The sequence below is a fragment of the Pongo pygmaeus genome, chromosome 4 (genome assembly GCF_028885625.2).
Source record: "Pongo pygmaeus isolate AG05252 chromosome 4, NHGRI_mPonPyg2-v2.0_pri, whole genome shotgun sequence".
NCBI lineage: Eukaryota > Metazoa > Chordata > Mammalia > Primates > Hominidae > Pongo > Pongo pygmaeus.
The window spans coordinates 34,042,061-34,066,971 of record NC_072377.2 but is presented as its reverse complement, the minus strand read 5'-3'; the positions used below and the strand labels follow the sequence as shown (position 1 = coordinate 34,066,971).

Below are 24,911 nucleotides of genomic sequence, written 5' to 3'. Positions count from 1 at the left end.
CTTTCTTTTCTTTTTTTTTTTTTTTTTTAATTTTGAGATGGAGTTTTGGTCTTTTTGCCCAAGCTAGAGTGCAGTGGCATAATTTCCGCTCACTGCAACCTCCACCTCCCAGGTTCAAGTGATTCTCCTGCCTCAGCCTGCCCAGTAGCTGGGATTACAGGCATGCGCCACCACACCCAGCTAATTTTGTAATTTTAGTAGATACGGGGTTTTGCCATGTTGGCCAGGCTGGTCTCGAACTCCTGACCTCAGGTGATCTGCCCACTTCATTCCTGCTCCTTCAGATGATTTTTATCAGGGAAAATAAATTTTCTTCTATTCCTAGTTTATGACATCTTTCATTATAAATGAGTGTTGAATCTGATATTTTTCTGTATCTTCTGAGATGATCATGTTTTATATCTATTAATATGCTAATTTGGTTACTCCATGAATAGATTTTCTGTTACTGAGCTGTACTGGCATTCCTTCATTACAGTTTACTTAATATGATATAAATTCATACTTATATTAACTGCATTCACTCTTGATGAGTTCTAGGCCTAGGAAGGTAGTAAGACACTAACAAGGCCAGGAGCCTGACAGAGCTCTGCTTAAGTTAAGCACTTCACTTAAGTTCTGCTCAGTATTTTGCAGGGCTGTTTGACGACATTTGAGTGTGGTGCCTTATTTTTTGTATTTTACAATCTAATTTTGTTTACATGTTTATATGTTATATATTACTGTTACACATTTGGAACAAGGAAGTATTTAAGCATAAATTCACTAAGATGTTGTTTTCTTATTTCGAATTTTTAAAATATTACCTTTGTTCTAGATCAGAGATCCATGTGAAAAACTGGCAAGACAATAGTCTAAACTGAGCTCACTGGTATGAGAGCCAGCCTGTTTTCCACAGTTTACTGCTCAGAGGTAAAGGGCACTCTCAGAGAACACCAGTGACAGCTTTGTCTCCAAGCCAGTATCTGTTCTTCTCTCCCCTCAGAGGCATTTGCTTTTACTTCTGCCTTACCGTGGGGAGTGACGCTCTGACTTTAGGGGAATTTAGGACTGACTACTCCTCAGGAAACTTGGAAGAGAATTACCATGCATTATGGAAGGCTTAATGAAAGTAATTTATCTGAGTCACCCATCAAAAGATCACCAATGAAAGTTCAGCCACTAGATTATCTGTGAAGAAACATCTGCAGAAATGGCTTGACACAGATATTCATCTCCACAGGAAGCTTCAGGACTCCTTATAAGAAAATATTTGGGCAAAAGCTCAGGATCACTTTTAGAGAGATGCAAAAGCCACCTTTTTGCCTCATTGCAGCCCTAGTACTGCAGAGTTCTGTCAGTTATAATAGCGTCTAACCAAAATTTCCTGTGTCCTGGAATGGCCCTACTGCTGGAAAATAGCTCCTCACTTCGGAACGTGACCTTTGCCATTTTTGTGCTCAGTGATCTTGATTCTGCATTTTGGGGCCTGTAGGTACAACAGTGACCTACACAAAAGAGAGAGCACTTCTCCTGCCCTACCCTGGGCTTCTCCTTTTCCTTTATCTCCTGGGTAAATTCTCTCTGGAGTTTAGTCATTGTCCCTTTGTTCAAAAAATGTCATGTGCTGGTAGGAAAAGCAAATATTGAAAACTGCAAAGACCATGCCTGCAAAGTTCCTGGAGACTGTTTGACTGTTCTAAACTGAATTATAAACTAGATCACATTCACTGGAAATAAATTAGTGTGGAGCAGATACTTCTGTTTACTGAAACTAGTTCCTATAGGATTTATCCAATAGTATTCCTACTAAAGTTCAGTGTAACCATGCTTGAGATAATGTCCATATATCCTTGATAAAGCACGAGATTCATAAATAGAAGCACCTATTCCGCTATAACCCTGATTTGTGACCATATACTGATATTTAGAAAGCAGAATACACTTCTTTGGAAACTCATAGTCAGATACTTATTTAACATTTTCAAAGTGCACTCATCTTGGTGCTAATCCATCAGACTTTGTCCACCATAATGGTCAGGTAGGATCAATGAAGTTCAGATATTGATCTGTCATAATGTAGGACTTCATAAAGATAATAGGAGGATAAATTCAGATGATTTTAATGGAATTAAATTATTGGAATTGAGAGATGGATGCTCTAGAATGAGGATCATATAGTTTACTAAATGCATAAATATATAAAATAAACTACTAGTAATATACAGTGTAGGTCTGATAATCTTTCTGTTGTGGTTCACTAATGAAGAAATGAGAATCCTTAATCAGAGTGGCTAATCTAATGGTCTGTTATTTAGCCAGTCTTCCTAGTTCCATTTTTACCCTGTGCGGCCAGCAGAGATTTATCCTGCCCTTATTTCAAGGCCTTAGTTTTGTTCTCTAATAATGCGGTTGCCTGGAATTTCTCAGTTGGTTTCTGTGGAACTTTGCCTTTCTCAGTGTGCTCTGTGGAATGCTGACTGCCTGCTTTTCTTGTTAACCCATGAGAGCTGTGAGGCATTGTAGGCCTCTGATTTTCTTTAAGTGAATGAGGTCCCTGACTTGGACACAGAAAAGGAGTCATAATCAGGCAGGAATACTTCTTGATTGTGGTGAATTTTGAAAATATCTCCTTCATAGGGCAGAATCTTTTTCTACCTAAGACTATTAAACATTCTTTAAGTACCTTATTTAAGCATTTCTTATATAAATTCTTATGTTACCCGTAACCATGACAGTCAACTTATGAACTTATGTAACAGTTCATTGGCATTTCAGGGAGAGAAAAAGTAGTGGCTTGGAGTTTTACTGATGTGAGAGGTATAGGTTTCAACAAATGATGATAGTAAAATAAGATCTTATTATCTAATATACATTCAATATTTGTGGTTGTTTAAGTCAATTTCAATGTTCTTTTGAGCTAGGAAATAAAAATGAATTGTGTAACAAGGGTCTAGTTGTTTGTAGGAAGGAGTTTACATCACAGAAGTAAGAAAACTAGGGCTTCAGTGAATTGGATGAGTTGAGTTTGCTTTATTCACCAGTCTCAGAGTGTGAAGCCAACCCTGATCTTATGAGGTGCAGGAAGCAGAATTTTAGAGGGAGTTAATATTCATGATTGGATGAGTGGGTTACAAAGAGGCTTTGGATTCAGGTTCCAAAACTTTTCTCAAGGTCCTACTATGTGCATTCAGCATAGTACCAGGACTTAGGGTACATCATGGGCATATGAGGATGCATACATCATTTTGTCCTCACAACAACCCTATACTATAATCTTTTGCCGTCATGAAGATGAGGACAAGGAAACTGAGGCTTGAGAAGGTTAGCAGGATTGTCCGAGATCACTCAGTAAGTAAATGTTAAAAGCAGGATTCAAAACCAGTTCCAGTTTTGATGGTGCTGTCGATGTTGTGATTGTTGATCACACACACACACACACACACACACACACACTCTTAAATGTGTTTGAGCTTCTATAGTCATGAGACGCAAGCTGTCCTTGACAGAGCCTTCATTATGAAGGGTAGATCTGAACTCATAGAGCATGAAAACAGATGAAGAAACCAAGAAAGCCAGAAAGAATAAAGGTAAATATTTAGTGGGAACCTAAAGTGAAAGTTGGCTAAGAATGGACTCATTGACAAGAGAGACAGACAGACAAACAATTCCCACACTTCTCTTCTTCCTGTGAAGTTAACGTTTGCTACTTATTTAGGGGAATTGTAAGTGACAAGCTCTTTATTGAGTCACAGAATTGTTATCATTTTTTATTATTAAAATCAATGTTATGTCTAATTTGGGGAGGATTATAATTTATGTGCTAATGTGCAATTTAACTTGTACTGGTATCATTCTCACTTAAATGGTTATTTTAAAAAAGAGACCTTACCAGTATTTTAAAGATTGAGTATACAATGCCTTGAAACTTTCACATGCTGTAATTAAATGTTCACTGTCTTAAGTATCTAATCTTAAGTTTATACATAATAGGAAATACTATAGTTTTTGCCATAAGTCATTACAATAAGCTATGTCTTCACTTGTTTTATCTAAGTCTTTCAGTTGTCTGAACTGAATTTTTGAATCAAATTAAATTAACCATAACAAACTCCCTTGATTTTACAACCTTGATATTGAATTGAGAATATGATGAGCTATGCCATTTTCTTTTAGACGTAAGGAACATTGCTTGTTCCTTATATTGAGGCATAACTTTCATTCAAGATGAGTACTCCTGTTTAGAGTACAGGAAAACAGTTCTTTGAAAGGCACTTAGTTGACCTTTCATTGCTAGTATCCAGTGAGATTTACTAAGTACTGCTGCATGGCAACGTTCTGGTTGCTATGTGGGGAAAGGCATTCAGAATCATCTGGAAATAACATTGTGAATTTAGTTCTCATATATTTTGGAATGCGACTGATTTCTACTTTGTGTCTTTTGAAGTAAGTGCATCCAGATAAACAGTTAACTTAGTGCTGTGGCAACATATTGATTGATTGGCATCCTTAATTAGCTGGAATTTCTTTTGGGACTATATTTAGTATAGAAGAGAAAGGGAAAAAATAGCAAGCCAAATAAAAAGCCAATATCATTTATCTTTCTTTAATTTCCAGGGAAAGATCAAGGTCACATAGACTTAGCTGAATGTGTTGTATTTCCTGCATTTGCAGTGTCACATAATGATAACTGCTCTTAAAAGGGTGACTGATTCGAACCCCTTCCACAAAAGGTATTACAATATCCTATGTCAAAGAAAGATTTTATTTCAGCAATTGATTTTCAGAGTTAATGAGTGTATCACTGAAGATGAATAGTTTGGGATTTTTACTGCAAAGGGGATACTACCGGTTAGAGACCCAGCAGGGAACAGCTGGCACAGTCAAGCTGACAACCTTGCCTACTTTCAAAGGTATGGGTAGGGCTTAGGGAAATTAAGAAAGGTAATTTACTGCCCCTGCCCATTAACAGTGGAAGGCCAGGGGAATAAGGCTACCAACCCTAGGCCTAAAGAATTAAGGGGAAGGAGCAGTTAAACAAAGAGATAGTGCCTCCATTTCCCAAATCTCATGGGAAGCCACAGCAATCCACAGGATGACCTTCTTGAGGTTTAGGGCAGGGAAGAGAAGGGGGCACAGTGGATCTGGAGGGAAAACAGAAGAACTGTAGCACAAGAGAAAAGAACATGAAAAATCAATAAAATCAATCATGGTTGGACTATAGCAAGCCAAGCTCAATTGCAGCTCTGGGTCTTGACTGGAGGAAAGAAGAAAGCTCACATTTATTGAGTGTTCTTTCCATTACTCCTGGTATGTAACAAAGCACCCTTAAATTGGTGTAGTAAAACATCCACCCCTTTATTATGCCACAGATCCTGTGGGTCATAAATTGAGACAGGACACATTGGGTATGCTGTGACTCTGTTCCACTGTGTTTGGCACTTTGGCTAGGAAGACTCAAATGCCTGGGGGCTAGAACCATCTGAATGCTGTTTTATTCATGTGAGTGGCACCTGAGCCGGTTGATCCAAGGGCTAGGTTCATCTGGGGCTGACTGTCGACCTACATGTGGCCTTTCCAAGGGCACTGAGTTTCCCCACTGTGGTAGCTGGAGTGTCTCAAGAGTGAGACACAGATGCAGCAGATGAAGTTGCTTGGCGTTTCGAATCTGGCCTCTGAAGTCACACAGCATCACTTCTGCATTTAGTTCAAGGCCAGGGGAATTAGACTCTGTGTCTCAGTGAGGGATGACAAGGTCATGTTGTAGAAGAGCACGCTGAATGGGAGAATATTGTTGCAGCCACCTTTGGAAAATATGAGCTGCCATATGTACACTCACGAAGGCAATATGAACTAATATCATTTTGGAACATTCTGACAATCGTTTCAACAAACCATTTTCTAGGTTAACCATAAAATTATATTAACCAGATCCTTTCGTTATCCAAGGTTTCCAATGATTAAACTTTGTCTTCCTTTTATGGAGTATCACTTTTAAAATGTAAGAGATGCTTCCAGGATAAACTAGCTGAGCTTCCCGCCCTCCAACGGCATGAATATCACTGTTCTCATTTTCCTACAGACTAAACCCAGTGATGTGTAGAAGGGAAAGTAGGGACTAGAACTCAGGACGCTTGGATTCTATTTGTTTTCTTTTCTTTTTTTTTTTTTTTTTATTTAACCAGGAATAGATAAGAAATGAATTGATAAATTAAATTTTACCAAATGAACACACAAGCATCAGACTTGAGAAAGAAGCCCTTGGCCAGGTATTGCTATCCTATAATGTCAGGGGGTCAACCTACTGGGTTGGGGCCCTCATTGGAAGATTGGGCTTAGCTTGGTACCTGGCACATACAAAGGCTGTAGTATATAAGAATGCAGTTGCCGAGAGAAGAGTAATGGTCACCAGGACCATTAATGTCAGTGGAGAAACTCTGACACATAGTTATCCCTTTTCCTTTTCCCCTTGATGACATTTGCCTGGCCTATCCATTCATCTCCCAGTTGGTGCAGTGGATTGACCCATGCCATGTTATTAACTTTCCGAAGGGGATTTTATGTAAGGTTTTGTGCCCTTCTGGAGACACGAACACTAAGCACACTTATCTTTGCTATTCGTGCACAGATACAAGCCTTTTGGGAATGTTTCCAACCTGTTACAGTCATCTGACAGTCCTTTTCATGTTTTGACATCAAGAATTTGCCAAACCACCTAAGCTTTAATGAAACTTCTAAGCAGCTAAACTTTTTTCCCCCCACTCTCCAATGGCAGATGCATGTCAGCTTCTCTGATGTCAACGATCCAAGTCTCTATTCCGCCGACATCTGTTAGTTGAGAAAGCCTGAGTGGTTGAAGGTTTACTTGTCTCTTGAAAACAGAATTTTCTCAAAAAAAATTGTTCTTTTTTAAAGGATTTACTTACTGTTTTGCAACTCCCTCTGACACTTTTTTAAGTGACAAGATGCCATCTGGCATCAGGGGGATTTGGCTGAAGTGAGTCCATGCTGAGGCAGTGCGAGGTGGTGGGTGGTAGGACAGCAGGTTCCAGGTCAGTCCTGCCAGCTGTGTGACTACAGGAAAGCCCCTCAGTGTCCTTGGCTGTAAAGGGAGGAGGTGACCAGCTCGTTGGATTGCTCGGGGCCTTTCCAGTTCTGGAGTTCTGTACACCAGTGAGCCCACACAAGGTCTAGACATCCTGAGAGCTCAGGGTGCCAGCCTTTGTACAGATTTCTCTTCCTTTCAGGATTCTTAGTCTTTATTATTCTTACCCAGTATTTCACATGTCACATGTGAGCACTAGCCCTTTCAAGGGAGATGCTGAGTTGCTTCTTCACTGCCCCTTTGAAGGGGGGTTGCCCCTCCACACCTGAGGGTGTTTCTCGTTAGGTGGAATGAGAGACTTGGAAAAGAAAAAGACACAGAGACAAAGTATAGAGAAAGAAATAAGGAAGCCCAGGGGACCAGCGTTCAGCATATGGAGGATCCTGCCGACCTCTGAGTTCCCTTAGTATTTATTGATCATTCTTCGGTGTTTCTCGGAGTAGGGGATGTGGCAGGGTCATAGGATAATAGTGGAGAGAAGGTCAGCAGATAAACACATGAACAAAGGTCTCTGCATCATGAACAAGGTAAAGAATTAAGTGCTGTGCTTTAGATATGCATACACATAAACATCTCAATGCCTTAAAGAGCAGTATTGCTGCCCGCCTGTCCCACCTCCGGCCCTAAGGCTGTTTTCCCTATCTCAGTAGATGGAACATACAATTGGGTTTTATACCGAGACATTCCATTGCCCAGGGACGGGCAGGAGACAGATGCCTTCCTCTTGTCTCAACTGCAAAGAGGCGTTTCTTCCTCTTTTACTAATCCTCCTCAGCACAGACCCTTTACGGGTGTCAGGCTGGGGGACGGTCAGGTCTTTTCCCTCCCACGAGACCATATTTCAGACTGTCACATGGGGAGAAACCTTGGACAATACCTGGCTTTCCTAGGCAGAGGTCCCTGCAGCCTTCCGCAGTGTTTGTGTCCCTGGGTACTTGAGATTAGGGAGTGGTTATGACTCTTAATGAACATATTGCCTTCAAGCATCTGTTTAACAAAGCACATCTTGCACAGCCCTTAATCCATTTAACCCTGAGCTGACACGGCACATGTTTCAGAGAGCATGGGGTTAGGGGTAAGGTTACAGATTAACAGCATCTCAAGGCAGAAGAATTTTTCTTAGTACAGAACAAAATGGAGTCTCCTGTGTCTACCTCTTTCTACACAGACACAGTAACAATCTGATCTCTCTTTCTTTTCCCCGGGACACCCCTTCACTTCAGTCCATGACAGTCTGGCCACTCCTCTACGTTCTGTTGCTAATGATGTCCTAGTTATCAAAGTCAGTGGTCCTTTCCCTTTCTCAACCTTTGTGACTTCACTGTGCCTCAGTTTCTTCACCTGTCAGATAATGATAATGATGGTGCTGATCTCATTGGGTTGTTGAGGGGTTTGGGTTATTATACATCATAATAGATAACAGGTAATACATCATTGATATAAATACACATAGTTTAGAACAGTGCCTGGGACAAGGCTTCATTTGCCTATAGACCCTGTGTGAGTCCCTTACTTACATTAACTACCTGGTCTCTGAAGGCAGCAGGGTTATCAATCCTTGCTATCAAATCCCTGTATTTTAAAAAACATGACATCTCAAACTTCACAACATTATTTTAAATTGTATTTCAGTCTTTCAGAATTTACTGACCTCAACTAATATAGAGATATCTGTCTCCTTTATCCTTTAATTAAGCTAATACTGCAGCAATTGCCTCATAACACCTGGTGATGATATCTACTTTCATTAGTAGTAGCAGTAATATTTTGGAGACAGAGTCTCACTCTGTTGCCCAGGCTGGAGTGCAGTGGCACGATATCAGCTCACAGCAAACTTCGCCTCCTGGGTTCAAGGGATTCTCCTGCCTCAGCCTCCCAAGTAGCTGAGATGACAGGAGCCCACCAACACGCCCAGCTAATTTTTGTATTTTTAGTAGAGATGGGGTTTCACCATTTTGGCCAGGCTGGTCTCGAACTTCTGACCTTAAGTGATCCACCTGCCTCTGCCTCCCAAAGTGCTGGGATTACAGATGTGAGCCACTGTGCCCAATCTACTTTCATTATTTAAATCTCATTTGGTTTTCCACCTGGCATGTATGTGTTAGTCTAGTCTTCACGGCTGGACTGTAATCTATGGAACAGACTTTACCTCCTACCTCTATGATCTGCAGCTTTTCCTAGGCAAGCTCTCCTCCTCCTCTTGCCAGCTCCAGCATCAGGGTGAATCGCAAGAGCTCCCTATTCTTCATCCCTCCTTTAAAACCAAGTAACTTTTGAACAACTTTCCCATCAGTCGTCGGCATGATCGTTGACATGGTCAGGTACCTCACCTGACCATGAGCATGTGGGCTCAGGATTCAATACGTGTGAATCTTTCTGTCTGACCCCCAGGTATCCGCCGCCAAACTGCCCATTGCATAAAGAAGGGCCGCGGGATGGTGAAAGCTACATTCTGTGACCCAGAAACACAGCCCAATGGGAGACAGAAGAAGTGCCATGAAAAGGCTTGTCCACCCAGGTAACCATCGCTAATAGCTGGAGCTCTGTGTGTCTGCCTACAGTGATGTCCGACTCAAGAGTGACCCAGTGCTTGCTGATAAAGAAATATTGTGTGGTTTTTTATTTGGATAAATACAAGACGCGGTTAGAGTTTTCTGTGGCTATGCTGTTGGAGCCTGTGGCAAGCTGTGAGGATATATTCTCCCAAGAGCAGTATTTTCACAAGGTGATGTGTTCTGTGTTTAATTATTTGGCAAGACTAAGTGCCAAAGCATTGGTGAAGAGAATGCTAAGTGGATCACCCAAAAGTAGTTTTACTATACAGTTGTCTTTTCCAAGGGCTTTACCAGTGCAACGCCAGCCTTCAGACAAAAGGTTGGCAACTTCCGATCACAGAGCCCACTTGTACTTCAGGCTGTCCAGAAGAAGGGGCTCAGAGAGCAGGTTTTCCCAACCTTGACATTACTGGCATGTGGGACTGGCTGACTCTTTGTTGTGGGGGGCTGCCCGTGAATTGCAGGAAGCTTAGCAGCATTGCTGGCCTGTGTTTACTTAAATGCTGGTAGAACTCCCTCCCTCCTAATCCAGGCTATGACAACTAAAAATGTCTGCAGACATTGACAGATATCCACTACAGGGTAAAATCATCCTCAGTTGACAGCCACTGTTACAGAGATATTCAGCAATATTCAGGGTATTGCTAATCACATTTGTTCAAGAGATTGGGATCCTAGAAGGTAGTTGGGATGTTATTATGCCAGGCTTATGTTTAAAAAAAAGAGAGAGAAAAAAAAGAAAGGAAAAAGAAAAAGGAGGAAGAAGGAGAAGAAGAAAAGAAGGAGGGAAAAAGGGAGAGGAAAGAGGCAGAAAGGAAGGAATATTGGTTGATTTCCAGAAAGTGTCTTCATTCTCTAGCAACCTTAAACAGGGAAGTATTTATGTTGCAGAGTCCATCAAGCATTCATCCCAGTTCTAAGCAGACACACTATGAGGCATTTAAACCAGGGGGAGACTAAAATCAAACAGGTGACAGGGTGGATTATAAAGAAGAGCTAGAATGTGATAAATATCCAAGAACTAGGTTAGGAAGAAGAGTCAGGACAAGAAAGTTGAAAAAAGCGATGTCGGTCTCTTAGCCGTCCAAACAGGCAGGACCCAGAGGCCAGGGTATTCTCAGTTCAGAGAGAGAGGTTTATTTTCTCTTCTGTTCTGTGGCTTTTTCTAGGTAGGAGCTGGACCCCACCACTATTGAAGCAGGACAGAAATGTGTCATCACCTCGCCTTGCTGTAGCTCCTTCCTGTGGTTCTTTTGCCAGGAAGAACTAGAAATGACAAGGGAAGATAAGGCTAGCACTAGGTTTTATATGAAATTGCAGTTACGTTACTTTCTCAGGGAAGAATGAGGCAGGAAAAAGAGCCTTTCTTAGAGCTAGTCCATTGCCTACTAATCCACAGAGTTCATGAACTGTGAGATTTTTTACTCCTGAGAATGTTCATTAGGCACAATATAATACATACAGGTACAATTTCTGAAAATGCGCTCTCAAGTAGGACATGATAAGCTAAGTAGAATTGCATGAAACATTCAGATATAATGAAGACTGGATAATTTACAAAGAAAAAGAGGTTTAATGGACTCACAGTTCTATGTGGTTAGGGAGGCCTCACAATCATGGCAGAAGGGGAAAGGCATGTCTTATGTGGCTACAGACAAGACAGAATGAGCGCCAAGTGAAAGGGTTTTGCCCTAATAAAGCCATCAAATCTCATGAGACTTATTCACTAGCATGGGAACAGTATGGGGCAATCCAACCCCGTGATTCAGTTATCTCCCACCAGGTCCCTCCCACAATACGTGGGAATTGTGGGAGCTACAATTCAAGCTGAGATTTGAGTGGGGACACAGCCAAACCATATCAATGGCCAATTTACAAAAGTCCTTTTTATTTGTGATTGCATTTTAGCTTCTACAAATATTTATGAAATAGTCATAAGACTGGGTACGGGTATTACTCTGAGGTGGTATATGAGGAGATAAAGGTTCAGAGAAATTTGATGCCATACCCTAGAGGAAACGGCTGCAGAGAAAACTAGCACTTCTTTTTTTAAATTTTACTTTAAGTTCTGGGATACATGTGCAGAACGTGCAGGATGTTCCATAGATATACATGTGCCATGGTGGTTTGCTGCACCTATCAACCCATCATCTAGGTTTTAAGCCCCGCTTGCATTAGGTATTTGTCCTAATGCTCTCCCTCCCCTTGCCCCCCAACTCCCTACAGGCCCCAGTGTGTGATGTTCCCCTCCCTGTGTCCATGTGTTCTCATTGTTCAGCTCCCACTTATGAGTCAGAACATGACATGGTATTTGGTTTTCTGTTCCTGTGTTAAAAACTAGCACTTTTTAAGAACCCACTATTTTCCAAGCTATTTCCACATAACCATATCATTTAAGCCTGTAAGCAACCCTAATTTGTAGATACATTTATGCTCATTATACAAATGAAGACTAAAGCTTTCACGAAAATTTTCCTAGGTCACTTAGCTACAAATTGTAGAGTTGGGATTTGAACCCAGATCTGTTTGCTGTGCTGCCTCTGTATGTGCTGCTACACCATGCTGCTGGATCTCAGGATAAGCAGGTTTCAGTACTAGAACTAGAATACCCTACATTTAAACTTTTTCTCTCACATTACAACACAATAAAAATGTTATGAATGCATGACTCCAAAACTAAGTCATGCCTCCAGGTCCAAGCAATTCTCCTGCCCCAGCCTTGTGAGTAGCTGGGATTACAGGCGCACACCATCACATCTGGCTAATTTTTGTACTTTTAGTAGAGATTGGGTTTCACCATGTTGGCCAGGCTGGTCTCAAACTCCTGACCTCAAGTGATCCATCCACCTTAGCCTCCCCAAATGCTGGGATTACAGGCATGAGCCCACGTGCCTGGCGATTTGCTTTTTTAAAAATAAACAAATAATAAACTAATATTATTTGTTTCTGCAAGCTTAGTTCACTAGTTTCCTTGTATATGAATTTCAAGCTGCAATATCTTCTTCTGTCACCTAATTTCCATGATCTCTAAAATGTTCATAATCCATCACTGGGAGCTGTCATTTCCTTTCCCAAAAAATTTCCTGTGCAAGGTTTAATCTTATTTATTTCTGGATCATTTTTTTTCAGTAATATCTTGTTTTTACAACCAATTTCAAAATTCTGTGTTCTTCCCCAAAGGAGTATTTGAGAGAGATTTTTTTAAGATTTAATAAAAATTTTTGATTATCTAAACATAAAAAATATATATTACATTGCCAATGGCTTTCAGGATGAAAGCCTTGTAGAGCATGTTCCAGGACAGAGTAGGCTGTCAAGAAAGAAATTCTTTGAAAATTTAATATATCTGACTCCAGAAAGAGGTTATTTGAGTCCCTTCTCCCTACTGACTTCTCTCTGAATTTTGGTTTTCAGCAAAGCAAAGCTCTGCTAGGCCACAGCTGTGATAGTGCCTAGCATATCCAAAGTACTCAATAAACCTCTGACAGTGATTTTTTTTTAAACTCTGGCGGCTTGATATGGGTTTCAGTCCACAAAATAATGGCATGTGACTTAAATCAAAGTTTCTCAACCTCAACACTATTGCTGCTTTGGGCTGGATAGTTTTTTGTTGTGGGAAGCTGTCTAGTGCCAATGTAGGAGGTTTAGCAGTATCCCTGGACTCTATCCATTAGATGCCAATAGAAACCCACCCCCCGTTCCCTGTCACCACTGATTTGTGACGACGAAAAATGTCTTCAGACATTCCCAAATGTCCCCTGGGGAGGGAAGCTGCTGAAATCTCTGCTGATTGAGACCTTCTGATCTAAATGAAAGGAATAAGATCATTGAGACTGGGAAAAGCCCATGAACGAGGGAAAAGGACTGAGCATGGTGTGTGTAGTGGACAAGAAAGCTAGGGAAAATGAGGCTGGAGGAATGGGATATAATGAGAATGTGGAGACAATGTGTACACAGGGCCAGGAGGTAGGAGTGCTTATACTGTAGTCATGGTTTTGTCAGAATTTGAAATGTTTAGTTGAATTGGATTTTGGAATGTAAATTCTATTAGGAAAAAGATTAGTACAAAGAAAGATGATAATTATAAAATTTGATTTCTTATTCTCAGCAAGCGTTTAACAAATTCAGTTTTGGACTTTCATTTATCTGAGTAATGAAGGTTAGAAAGAGTGACGTGTCCTGGTTTGTTGGTGATCAGCACTGTTGGAACATATACTGATAGGGGAATCAGTAGAAGCTACTGATAAAAGAAGGGTTCTTTTAAAAATAAAAGAGAGATTCAAAGGGTCTCTAACCCATCCCTTCTACTTGATCTCAGAGAGGACTCGTATCCAAACTACAGTAAACTTTTACAGAACTCTGGAACAACTACAGGCTCTTCAAAGATCTCAAACATAGGCACACACACACATGCACACACACACACACACACACACACACACACACACTTAGACATTTAGGTAAAACAAAATCTCCATAAATATAAAAACAGCATTCTATTAGAAATCTCCTACAAGAGGTGGGATTATGGAAAACACCCAAAAGAATGAGATGGGCAGCAGAGAACAACTGGACCATGGCTCCTGAGCCCTGGACCTGGAAGACCTTTACAGGAAAAAAAAAAAAAAAGAAGAAGGTGGTTTTCACTTTAATCTTGTGAGACTAAGTCTAAGCTGTTTTAGTCCATTTTGTGTGGCTGTACCAGAATACCACAGACTGGGTAATTTATAAAGAACAAATTTATTTCTTGGCCAGGTATGGTGACTCACTCTGTAATCCCAGCACTTTGGGAGGCCAAGGCAGAAGGATCACTTGAGCACAGGAGTTCGAGACTAGCCTGGGCAACAAAGCAAGACTCTTTCTCTATAAAAATAAAAAATAAATTTCTTTTAAAAATAAACATTTCTCACAGTTCTGGAGATTAGATGGCCAAGATTGGAGGCTCATTTGATCTGGCGGGGGTCTTCTTGCTGCATCCTCATAAGGCTGAAGGAGGAAGGGCAACAAAGGACAAACGTTCATGTCCTCATATAGAAGAGTGAAAAGGAGTAAACCACTCCCAAATCCTTTTTCAAGTGGCCTTAATCCATTCATAATGGTAAAGCCCTCACGATCTAAACACCTCCCATCAGATCCCACCTCCCAACACTGTTATATTGAGGATTAAGTTTCTAACACATATGTTTTGGGGAACACATTCATACTATAGCAAAATCACAGGCAGTATGTCCCCTAAGGGACTATAGAGAAAACTCCAAGAAGAGAAAACAAGAATGTCTATTATCACTTTGTAGTAATACAGCTGAAAGCCCTGTAGCAAGTACTTAGATAAATTAGACTTTCAATCAACCCAGATTAAGAAATTTTCAGAATGACATTTTATATATTCCCTTGGCCTGCCCTCCTTCAGAAAAGTCAGAGGTAGGACAAAGTAATTAGATTAATACAGTGGGGCACTTATTTGATTTCACATCATACTGTTCCAATATTATTAGCTCTTTATCCACTGATGTTAAACACCAAAGAATAAATAAGTAATCTCAATTACTTATTAAATGAAGAATATTATTGAATTGAGGAATTGCTTTCTTCTGATATTTTTAACTTGAGATTAAAAGTGTCACAATCAAAAGAAATTCTACATAAATAAATCCAATATTTAGTAAATAAAAATAAAAGTAAAAACTTTTATCTTCAAAATTACCAAAATTCAGTGCTATCTCAAGTCAGGAGGCTTTCTTGAAGTCAAGAATGAAGGACATCCCCCAGTGTACTGTTTTCCCATGAAAAACAGAAGTGTCCCACTTCTTACTATATGAAGGGATGGACAAGCGGGCTGTACATAGGAACAATAATGGACCCAAACCACACTGAGTGAAGCCACTTGTTCTGGGAAGATTTGCACAATAATGGAGAAAAGGGACAAGAGATGGCTCCCTGCCATTTTCAAAAGCTGCTTCTATGTAACCAGTGGGCCCACATCCTAGATTCTTGAGTAAAAAATGATTTTATTTAAGTTTGTTCTTTTTCTACTCATTTCTTATCAAAGGGACCAGTGAAAATATTAACAAGTAGACTTCAGGAGATAGGGCAAAAAATAAAGGCAATGTCTCTAATTGATCGCCTCCTAAATAATTTAAAAATTTATGTTTAAGTGCCTACTTTACATTCAATTAAGAGCCAAGAGACCTAGAGTCTAATTGGACTCTTTTACTCAATAGCATGGTCAAAAGAACAATAAATCATACAAATGATTGAGTTCTTGTTATATGTCAGGCTCTGTACTATGCCCTTTACATGAATTGGTCTTTCATTTAATGCACAACACAACACTCATATAAAGAAAATATATTTTTACACCCATTGAATAATGAGAAAGTGAGGCTTAAACTTGCTTAAAATTGCACAGCAGAACCCTGGACCTCAGTTTTCTTACTGAAAAGAGAGGGCATGCATATATATTTTTTTCTCATTCAAAAACATGCGTATTTAGCAACTGCTTATGCCAGGCGCTCTGCAGAGCTCTGGAGCTGTGATTGAAGACACCGTGGCCCTGTCTGCAGCACGCCCCCTGGTGGGTTGGAGAGTCTCCATGGCCCTCCCAGCCCTGTGATCTGCATTTCTGCCCCTGATTTCTCAGTGGTTGAATGGAACGTATGCGTAAGTTGGAGATCTTCTCTCACATACCCATGTTTGCCTGCAGGTGGTGGGCAGGGGAGTGGGAAGCATGCTCGGCCACATGCGGGCCCCACGGGGAGAAGAAGCGAACCGTGCTGTGCATCCAGACCATGGGCTCTGACGAGCAGGCTCTCCCGCCCACAGACTGCCAGCACCTGCTGAAGCCCAAGACCCTCCTTTCCTGTAACAGAGACATCCTGTGCCCCTCGGACTGGACAGTGGGCAACTGGAGTGAGGTGAGCTCAGGGCTCAGAGGGGAAACTGGCATTACTCGAGCTTCATCAGCCCCTGCCTTCCTTCTCATTATCCAATCCAAAGTGACCCTAGGTAAAATTGCAAAATAGCCAGTGTTCATCACCCCTGGCCTGTCTCCTGCATTTCCTGTGTCCACTGCTTATTTTCCATTCATATGGGATCTTGCTCCCACTTGCTCAATGGTCAGCTTACTATCTGACAGGGGTGAGGTAGACTCCCCCACAACCCCAGTACAGGATCACAACGACTAGTTAATAAATCATCAGAAGCTTAGCCAGGCCCATTGTTTAAACCATTGGTAGCAGATGAGGGACCTCCCACGCACCCCAAAAGTGGTTTATAAAACACTGACTGCACATCACTGTAGTTAACCCAAACCAAAAGAGCGTCGCTTGACACTAAGAAAAATCCCCTCAAATTATCCATCTATTCACCATGTGTCAAGGCCAAACCAGACCAAGGTTTATAACATCTATTATCAGACACAGAAGTTCAGATAAATATTGCATTTTCCCAAAATTAATTTGATCTAATTATCTGACTATAATTGGAAGTCAGTAAGCTGGAAGGTTATGAAAAGCTCTCTCAGGCTTTAATTTTCTTTGGGTCACTTTGGAATCTGGTTTCATCAGGCCTTGTCATGTTCCCAGTTATTAGTGGAAGGCCCCAAAGTCTCCAAGGGCCTCAGCTCTGCTTGTCTATGTGCAGTTCAGTGAACAACCTAAGGAATAACTAGAAAATACATGTTTTTTAAAAATTGACAAGCCAGAGTTTAGAGACGGATGCTGACTTTATCTTACGAGCTTCCTTGAGAAGCCGTATGCTTCCATGATAATGCTACCACTGGCCAGGCACCTGTAATCCCAGCACTTTAGGAGGCTGAGGCAGGAGGATCACTTGAGCTTGGGAGTTTGAGACCAGCCCAAGCAACATGATGAAACCCCATCTCTATGAAAAATACAATTAGCCAGTCATGGTGGCACATGCCTGTAGTCCCAGCTACTTGGGTGGCTGAGGCAGGAGGATCTCTTAAGCCTGGGAGATCGAGGCTATAGTGAGCTGATATCATGCCACTGTACTCCAGCCTAGGTGAGAAAGTGAGACCCTGTCTCAAAATAATAATAATAACAATAATGCCACCACTGCTCAGGATATTTTAGGAACTCCTGTGAGGACTCAGGAGAAAATGGAGAATATCTGATTCAGGAGAATGACACAGAAACTCAATTAGAATGGGGTCTGATGGATAAATGAATAATGTGATCAAAATCTTTGTGTTTAAAAAATATTTGATGATAAATATGTGACAGATTGCTTTTCACCTGCTCTGAAAGAAAAATTCTAAAATTTGTGTAAGCAAAGGTACATCTCTGAAGATACCTATTTGAAAGCAAAACACTCATTTAAATACAGCAGCTTTGATGAAACGTTATTTCCAAGACTCCCTTTTATTAGCTTATGTCACAGTTTAGGTTTATTTACCTTCTGAGTCTGTACAGGATGTTCTCTTGGGCATCTAGGTGAAATTTAAAAAAAAAGAAACAGAAAGTATGGTCCCTAGATGGTAAGAACTTCCATCCAGTGGGAGAGATAGGATCCAGAAAAGAAAAAGAAAAAAGGAAAGAAAGAAAAGGAAGGATGAAGATATGCATGCAAAGAAATATACCTACATACAGATATGGGTGTATTACTGATTCACGCACCGATGTATGTACACACATCAGTGATAAGCCATACATTCTTTTTGCTATTCCTGGGGGAGTATAATCACAGCATTTGGCTGGCCTGCCTCATTAGTCCATCACAACCCAGGTTTCTGTAAATTACAGTGTTGTCAAAATAAGGCTGAATGGAGTATTGTGACTGGCCTATTAAATCTGTTTACCAAAAATGTGTTGGCCGCATCCAAAACTGTTAATAATTCTTGTCATGTAGAATTTACTAATTGCCAACATTTTAATGCTTTTTCAGAGGACTGCAATTACAGATTTGACTGAGGAGTTCTTCTTAATGTGTTCATGTTTATGGGAAGCATAGTAACCTGTCTTAACTGGAGAACAAGAGACCAAAAAGTTGGCATGATGTAAGAAGCACTTGGGTCTGTGATTCCATATGCAGGCCATTGCATAGTCAATGGACCACACATGGACAGTTTCTAGCTTCCGCTTGACAGAGCTGAGCAGAAAGGCTGGGCCAATGCCCTCATTCAGAAGATGTCATTGGAAGTGCTTTTCGTTAAATCAGTATCAAAATATTCATCAAATGGGTCTTCCTTTCTTCTATCTGCTCTCATACTAATAACCTCCTAGTGAACTTTGCTGGAGTATGATGAAATGTCTTTGACATTCTAACTATGCCGAGATACTTTTTTTAAAGAGAGGTGACATAGTGATTCTTGGCAGGCAGTATTTATTATCTAGATTTTGTCTGGAGACCAACATCATTTGAGGCAGGATAGTGCTCCAGCCATCATTTGGTCTGCACTGTGTGATTTTCATCTGCATTTGTCATTTTCATCACCCTGGATGGTCTAAAACTGTAAAGTTACTGATCCAAAAGGCCCAAGAACTGACAGCCTTCTAGACTCCTGTAAAATGGCCTTCTCTGGGCTGACCTAAGTGAGAAGAAAGAGGAAGTACATTCATGAGCTCCTTTCCCTATCAAAGCACTCCACCAACTCAAGCAGTGAGGGGAGAGTGGGCTCAGCCATGCCAGGTTGGTACACTCATCCCTGTCCCAGCAGGGATCAGAAAGCCTGCTGCCCCAGGCAGGCTTTCCTGCCCCCTGTGACCAGCCCCTTTTCTCTAAGCTTATGTTCTAGATACCTGGCTCTCACCTCCAATCTCAGGTTTTACCAAGAATCTTATCCTGGTTTTGCCCACCCTACTTTGTGGACTTAAAGGGTAAAGAAGGGAACTCTATTTATTGTAAATAGAGACCAGGTATCAAAGTTATTGTGGCTCCCTTACTTCCCAGATACACCATTTCAGGGACTTGCCTTGTGAGAGGCAGCCAGTCTAGTAGTGAAGGGCACAGCCCCTAGAGCGTCGCTTCCTGGGTTCAAATGTCTATGTGTGGCAAACAGGACACTCCAGAAGCCAGGCTGTGTGTGTTTGTTTATACAGTTTTCCTTTCCAAAGGCATTTCAGGCAGTTTATAATAAAAGGGCTCTAGACATTGAAGTGGTGAACTAGAAGTTGTAGCCACGCGTGGGAGCAGAGAGCAACATGCTAAACATGAGAATAATAGGGTTATTTTGATGAAGTTTTCAGTTTAACCCAGTGTATCCAGACAACCAGGGCAACAAGGGCAGCCCAGTGGGTTCCATAATTCTTTCTTTCTGATAGATGGAAGGGTACCTCTTCTTCAAGAGACACTCCTCGTACCCCTAATGAGAGCTTTAAAATGAATTGCCAAAATTATATGAGATTTTTAATCATGACTCCAATGGTTTAGTCAGATACTTTGTAAAAACTTGTGCCATCTTTTTCCTTGGATGGATGGATGGATGGATGGATGGATGGATGGATGGATGGATGGACACATGGATAACCACCATGTAGTTAATAAATGTTTGATTAGTGCATCCTTGGCAGAAAGGCAAGTGGGAAGAGTCCTGGCTGAGATCACAGAGAACCATCTTAGTTCTGGTCTTGTATTGCATAAACTTGTATTGCATATTGTACAGTCTTAGGAAAATGATTTTTCCTTATAGGACCTCAGTTTGCTCAATTATAAACCAACATGTTATTTCTCCTAGTATTTAGACTAATAGCAATGATGGGTGGTAATTTTTCTAGGTTTTCCAGCCCTGGCAGTCTCTAATTGTGTGGCCTTGAGCCAGTGTTAATTCTCTCTTAGCCTGTTGTCACTGAGAAAGATAAGATTATTGTAAGAATTGAATAAGATAATTCATGCAAACACTTAGCGTAGTGCCTGATAAAAAGTAAGTGTTCACTAAATTATTACCAGACAAGAAGACAAAGTCTATTTTTCATGCTACTCTGATTTTGCAAACCTTATTCAATCAGTTGTACCCAAATGTGCTGAAGGAACTGATCTGTGGCCCCCTAAGTTTTCACCTATCCCCTCCTTGAGCTCAGGGAGCTCGTTCATTTTATGCACGAAACACTGTAAGTGCAGTGCTTAAGGCCTACAGATTTTTCAAGGGCCTGCACAACTATTTGAGACCTGAAAAATACCCTCATGCATTGCTTCTATAAAAACAAAAGGACCCTGCAAAATCAGAACTCAATATTTAATTACATATTAATAGCAAATACATACCAAGCATTTCATATGTATTATTACTATGTATTATGTATGTATCTATTAAGTACTTTTATGGGTATTAGCACATTTAATCTTCACCATGACTTATTTAGCCCCATTTTATTAATACAAGTGAAGAAACTGAGGCATAGAAACATTTAAAAATTTGTCCAAGGTCACATAACCACTAAACCATGGAGCCAGGATTTGAACGCAGGCAGCACAGCGTCTACTCTGAATGTACACTTTGCCATACTGCATCTCAAATATCTGCAAAATGTAGCAATATGACAGCTCTTAGTATTCATAAGAAATGTTTTATGTTTGGAAATTATTTGTAGACTGGCTTTTCTCATTCTGTTGGAATTTCAGACTATGCATAACAATTGCTGAGAAATCAGAGCCTCCCCAAAATTAAATGTTACCCTCAGTGAATAACTTCAAAAACGCAGGAAAAAAATAAAGCCTTTCACAAAAGATTTCAATAGACATTTCTCAAAAGAAGGCATATTAATGGCAAGCAGGCATATGAAAAGGTGCTCAATATCATTGATCACCAGAGAAATGCAAATCAAAACTGTAATGAGATACCATTTTTATCCCAGTTAAAATGGCTTACATCCAAAAGACGGCAAAAACAAATGCTGGTGAGGATGTGGAGAAAAGGGAACCCTCGTACACTGTTGGTAGGAATGTAAATAGTTTAACCACTGTGGAGAACAGTTAGGAGTTTCCTGAAAAACGTAAAAGTTAAGCTACCACGTGATTCAGCAATCCCACTGCTGGGTATATACCAAAAAGAAAGGAAACCAGTCTATCAAAGAGATATCTGCACTTCTGTGTTTGTTGCAGCACTGTTTGTAATAGCCAAGATTTGGAAGCAACCTAAGTGTCCCTCGACAGATGACTAGATAAAGAAAATGTGGTGCATATACATGGTGGAGTACTATTCAGCCATAGAAATGAATGAGATTCAGTGATTTGCAATAACGTGGATAAACTGGAGATCATTATGTGAAGTGATATAAGCCAGGCACAGAAAGGGAAACATTGCGTATTCTCACTTATTTTAGGGCTCTAAAAATCAAAACAATTGAACATAGAGAGTAGAAGGATGGTTACTAGAGGCTAGAAACAGTAGTGAGAGTTTGCAGGGAAGGTGGGGATGATTAATGGGTACAAAAAATAGAAAGAATGAATAAGACCTACTATTTGGTAGCACAATGAGGTGACTATAGTCAATAATAACTTAATTACACATTTTTAAATAACTTAAAGAGTATAATTAGATTGTTTATAACTAGAAGGATAAAAGCTGATGGGGTGGATACCCCATTCTCTATGATGTGCTTATTTCACATTGCATGCCTGTATCAAAACATCTCATGTACCCCATAAATATATATACCTACTATGTACCCATAAACATTTTTTAAAACTGGAATGGAAAAAATAATTTCAAATGTTTTTTATAGCAAAAGTTACATTTCACTTGAGACAAGAAATGCATTTGAATATATTTGATGGGACTTGGGGTGGAGGCTTTAAAAGCAGACACACACAGAATCTAGGAAGATCTTTAACTGACCCTTCCTGTGCCTGACAAAAACACACAAAAAAAATTCACTTAGCCAAGGTACTGAGAATCGATAAAGTACAAAGCTCATCACAGGGGTGTTGGAATGCAGAGTGACCAAATAGACTGAATGCTGATGTTCACAAATGAGCTCTCTGGCTCTTGGGATAGAAGACATGGCAGCAAATGGCAATGCTATGTCTATTGCTAAGTGGGAAGCAAAGCTAGACTCATGTGAAGTCCCTGCCACCCAAGGGAAGACAACATGGAGGGATAGAGACATTTTTGAGAGTCGATGACTCTCTGGATTCCCCAGTTCCAGGCACTCCTGTGGGGCTGGCCACCTGATATTCTGACCTTGTCACTGCCTCTTTTGGTGTAGAGTGTCATTAGCGTCAACATCTCAGTTCTTCCCAGGCATCAGTAGCCTGTGCTCTGCCAGGGTTCCTGGAGAACGGACATGGGCACCTCTGTTTGCAACAACTACTCACAGAAAACCAGCTGAGAGCTATGTTGATTTTCCTCATCAGGTCTGATTTTTTTTAATTATCTAGACTACTGTCTTAGTTCCCGAGGGCTGCCCTAATGAAGTATCACAAACTGAGCAGATTAAACAACAGGAATTTTTGTCTCACATCTGCAGAAGCTACAAATCCAAGGTCAAGGTGCTGGCAAAGTGAATTCCTTCTGAAATCTGGGAGGATGAATTGTTTCGTGCCTTTCCCCCAGCTTCTGGTGGTTTGATGTCAATCTTTGGTGCTCATTGGCTTGCAAATGCATCACTCCAATCTCTGCCTTCATCTTCACATGATGTTCTACCTGCCTGTGATCTCTGTGTTCAGATTCCCCTTTTGATATGGATACCATTAGGGCCCACCCTAATGACCTTATTGTAACTTGATTACCTTTTTAAAGATCCTTTCTCCAAATAAGGTCAAATTCTGAGGTTGGGGGCATTGGGATTTTGACATATCTTTTTTGAGAGGGACACAATTCAACCCAAAACAGATACCTACGTGTTTTAGCTTGCTTTCAAACTGGTGTTTGTATGAGATCTAATTATTCATTTATAAATTTCTGAGATTGTGCATTAAATGTTTTAATGCCCATAGTATTCACTGTTTCTCTACTCAGCCCTTTAGCCCAAACGCTCTGATAAACTCTGACTGTGTTTTCGAATAAACTATTTCTCAGCACTACAGCTCAGTGCCAATTGTGAGCCTCCTCACCCCCCACAGTGGACTACAGGTGGGTGGAGTTGATAAATTTGGCAGCAAACCTCTTTCTCGGTGGGTTCCCCGACAAGAGGCCTGTATCCAGGATGGTGACAAGTGAGGGCAAAATGACTCCCAGAGAGCAGGTTAACAGGTTGACATGCTGCTTTCCTGGTCCAGGGTTCAAAATTACAAGGTAAGGGCATACGATAATCATAGCTGAAGTTGGTTTAGAGAATTCTGAAACTACCAATTGAGATGGGTTTGGAGTGTGGTGTCGTGTACTGCATTTATCTCATCTGAAGGGCTTGACAGCTCCTAAGGAGATAAACACAGTTGGAGATGTACTGGAAGAAGCGTGGAGCTGAATACAAAGCAGCACTGCCTGTTCTGCAGCGACTAGGAGAAAAGGCAAGTTCGTATTCAGGCCCAATATGCTTGGTGGACAGCTAATACTGTCCAGCTGGGCATAGTGTGCCCCAGAACTAAGGAATGGCAATCCTGGGTTATTTGGAAGGTTCAATGTCTGCTGGCTAAGGAAAGTAGATGTGGATGGAAGGTTGGTGCGCTGAGGGACATATAAACTCCCACACCCCAGGTCTTCATTAATCAGGTTTTGGGTTGCTATTCGGGAATGAGAGCAATAGATGCAGATCATCAGCTTTTCCAAGAGAAGTCAAAAATCAGCAATTTTATTAATAAAAAATTGCTAATTTTTAAAATGTTAGCTACTGTTTTGGTTTTTGTGTTTTGCTTGTTGGTTCGTTGGTAGGTTGGTGGGTTTTAAGATTGAGCAGGCCAAAGAATACATGTCAGTGGGCCAAATGTAGCCATTAGGCTGCTACTTTGGAACTCCTCTTCAAGAACCATCTTCTGTTTTAAAATATTAAAATCTAATATATTTTAACTCAGCAACGAGCTAGGTAGCCGAAATGGTCTGGCTCTGTGTTCTCACCCAAATCTCATCTTGAATGGTAATCCAAATTGTAATCCCCATGTGTTGAGGGAGGGACCTCGTGGGGAATGATTAGATCATGGGAGCAGTTCCCCTGTGCTGTTGTTGTGACAGTGAGTTCCCATGAGATCTGATGGTTTTATAAGGGGCTTTCCCCCTCTTCACTCTGCACTTGTCTCTCCTGCCGCCATGTGAAGAAGGACGTGTCTGCTTCCCCTTCCACCATGATTGTAAGTTTCCTGAGGCCTCCCCACCCAAGCAGAACTGTGAGTCAATTAAACCGCTTTCCTTTATAAATTTACCTGTCTTGGTATTTCTTTAT

General features: G+C 40.8%; 1 protein-coding gene across 1 annotated transcript in view; it reads left to right on the top strand.

Annotated features, from left to right (window-relative positions):
* ADAMTS12 (ADAM metallopeptidase with thrombospondin type 1 motif 12) overlaps positions 1 to 24,911 on the top strand; it is a 381,409-nt gene that overhangs the window by 305,917 nt on the left and 50,581 nt on the right. Inside the window, exons 17-18 of the mRNA XM_054489129.2 lie at positions 9,476 to 9,602; positions 16,343 to 16,553. Of these exons, the coding sequence (XP_054345104.1) occupies positions 9,476 to 9,602; positions 16,343 to 16,553 (338 nt within the window). The remainder of the gene's footprint in view (positions 1 to 9,475; positions 9,603 to 16,342; positions 16,554 to 24,911) is intronic.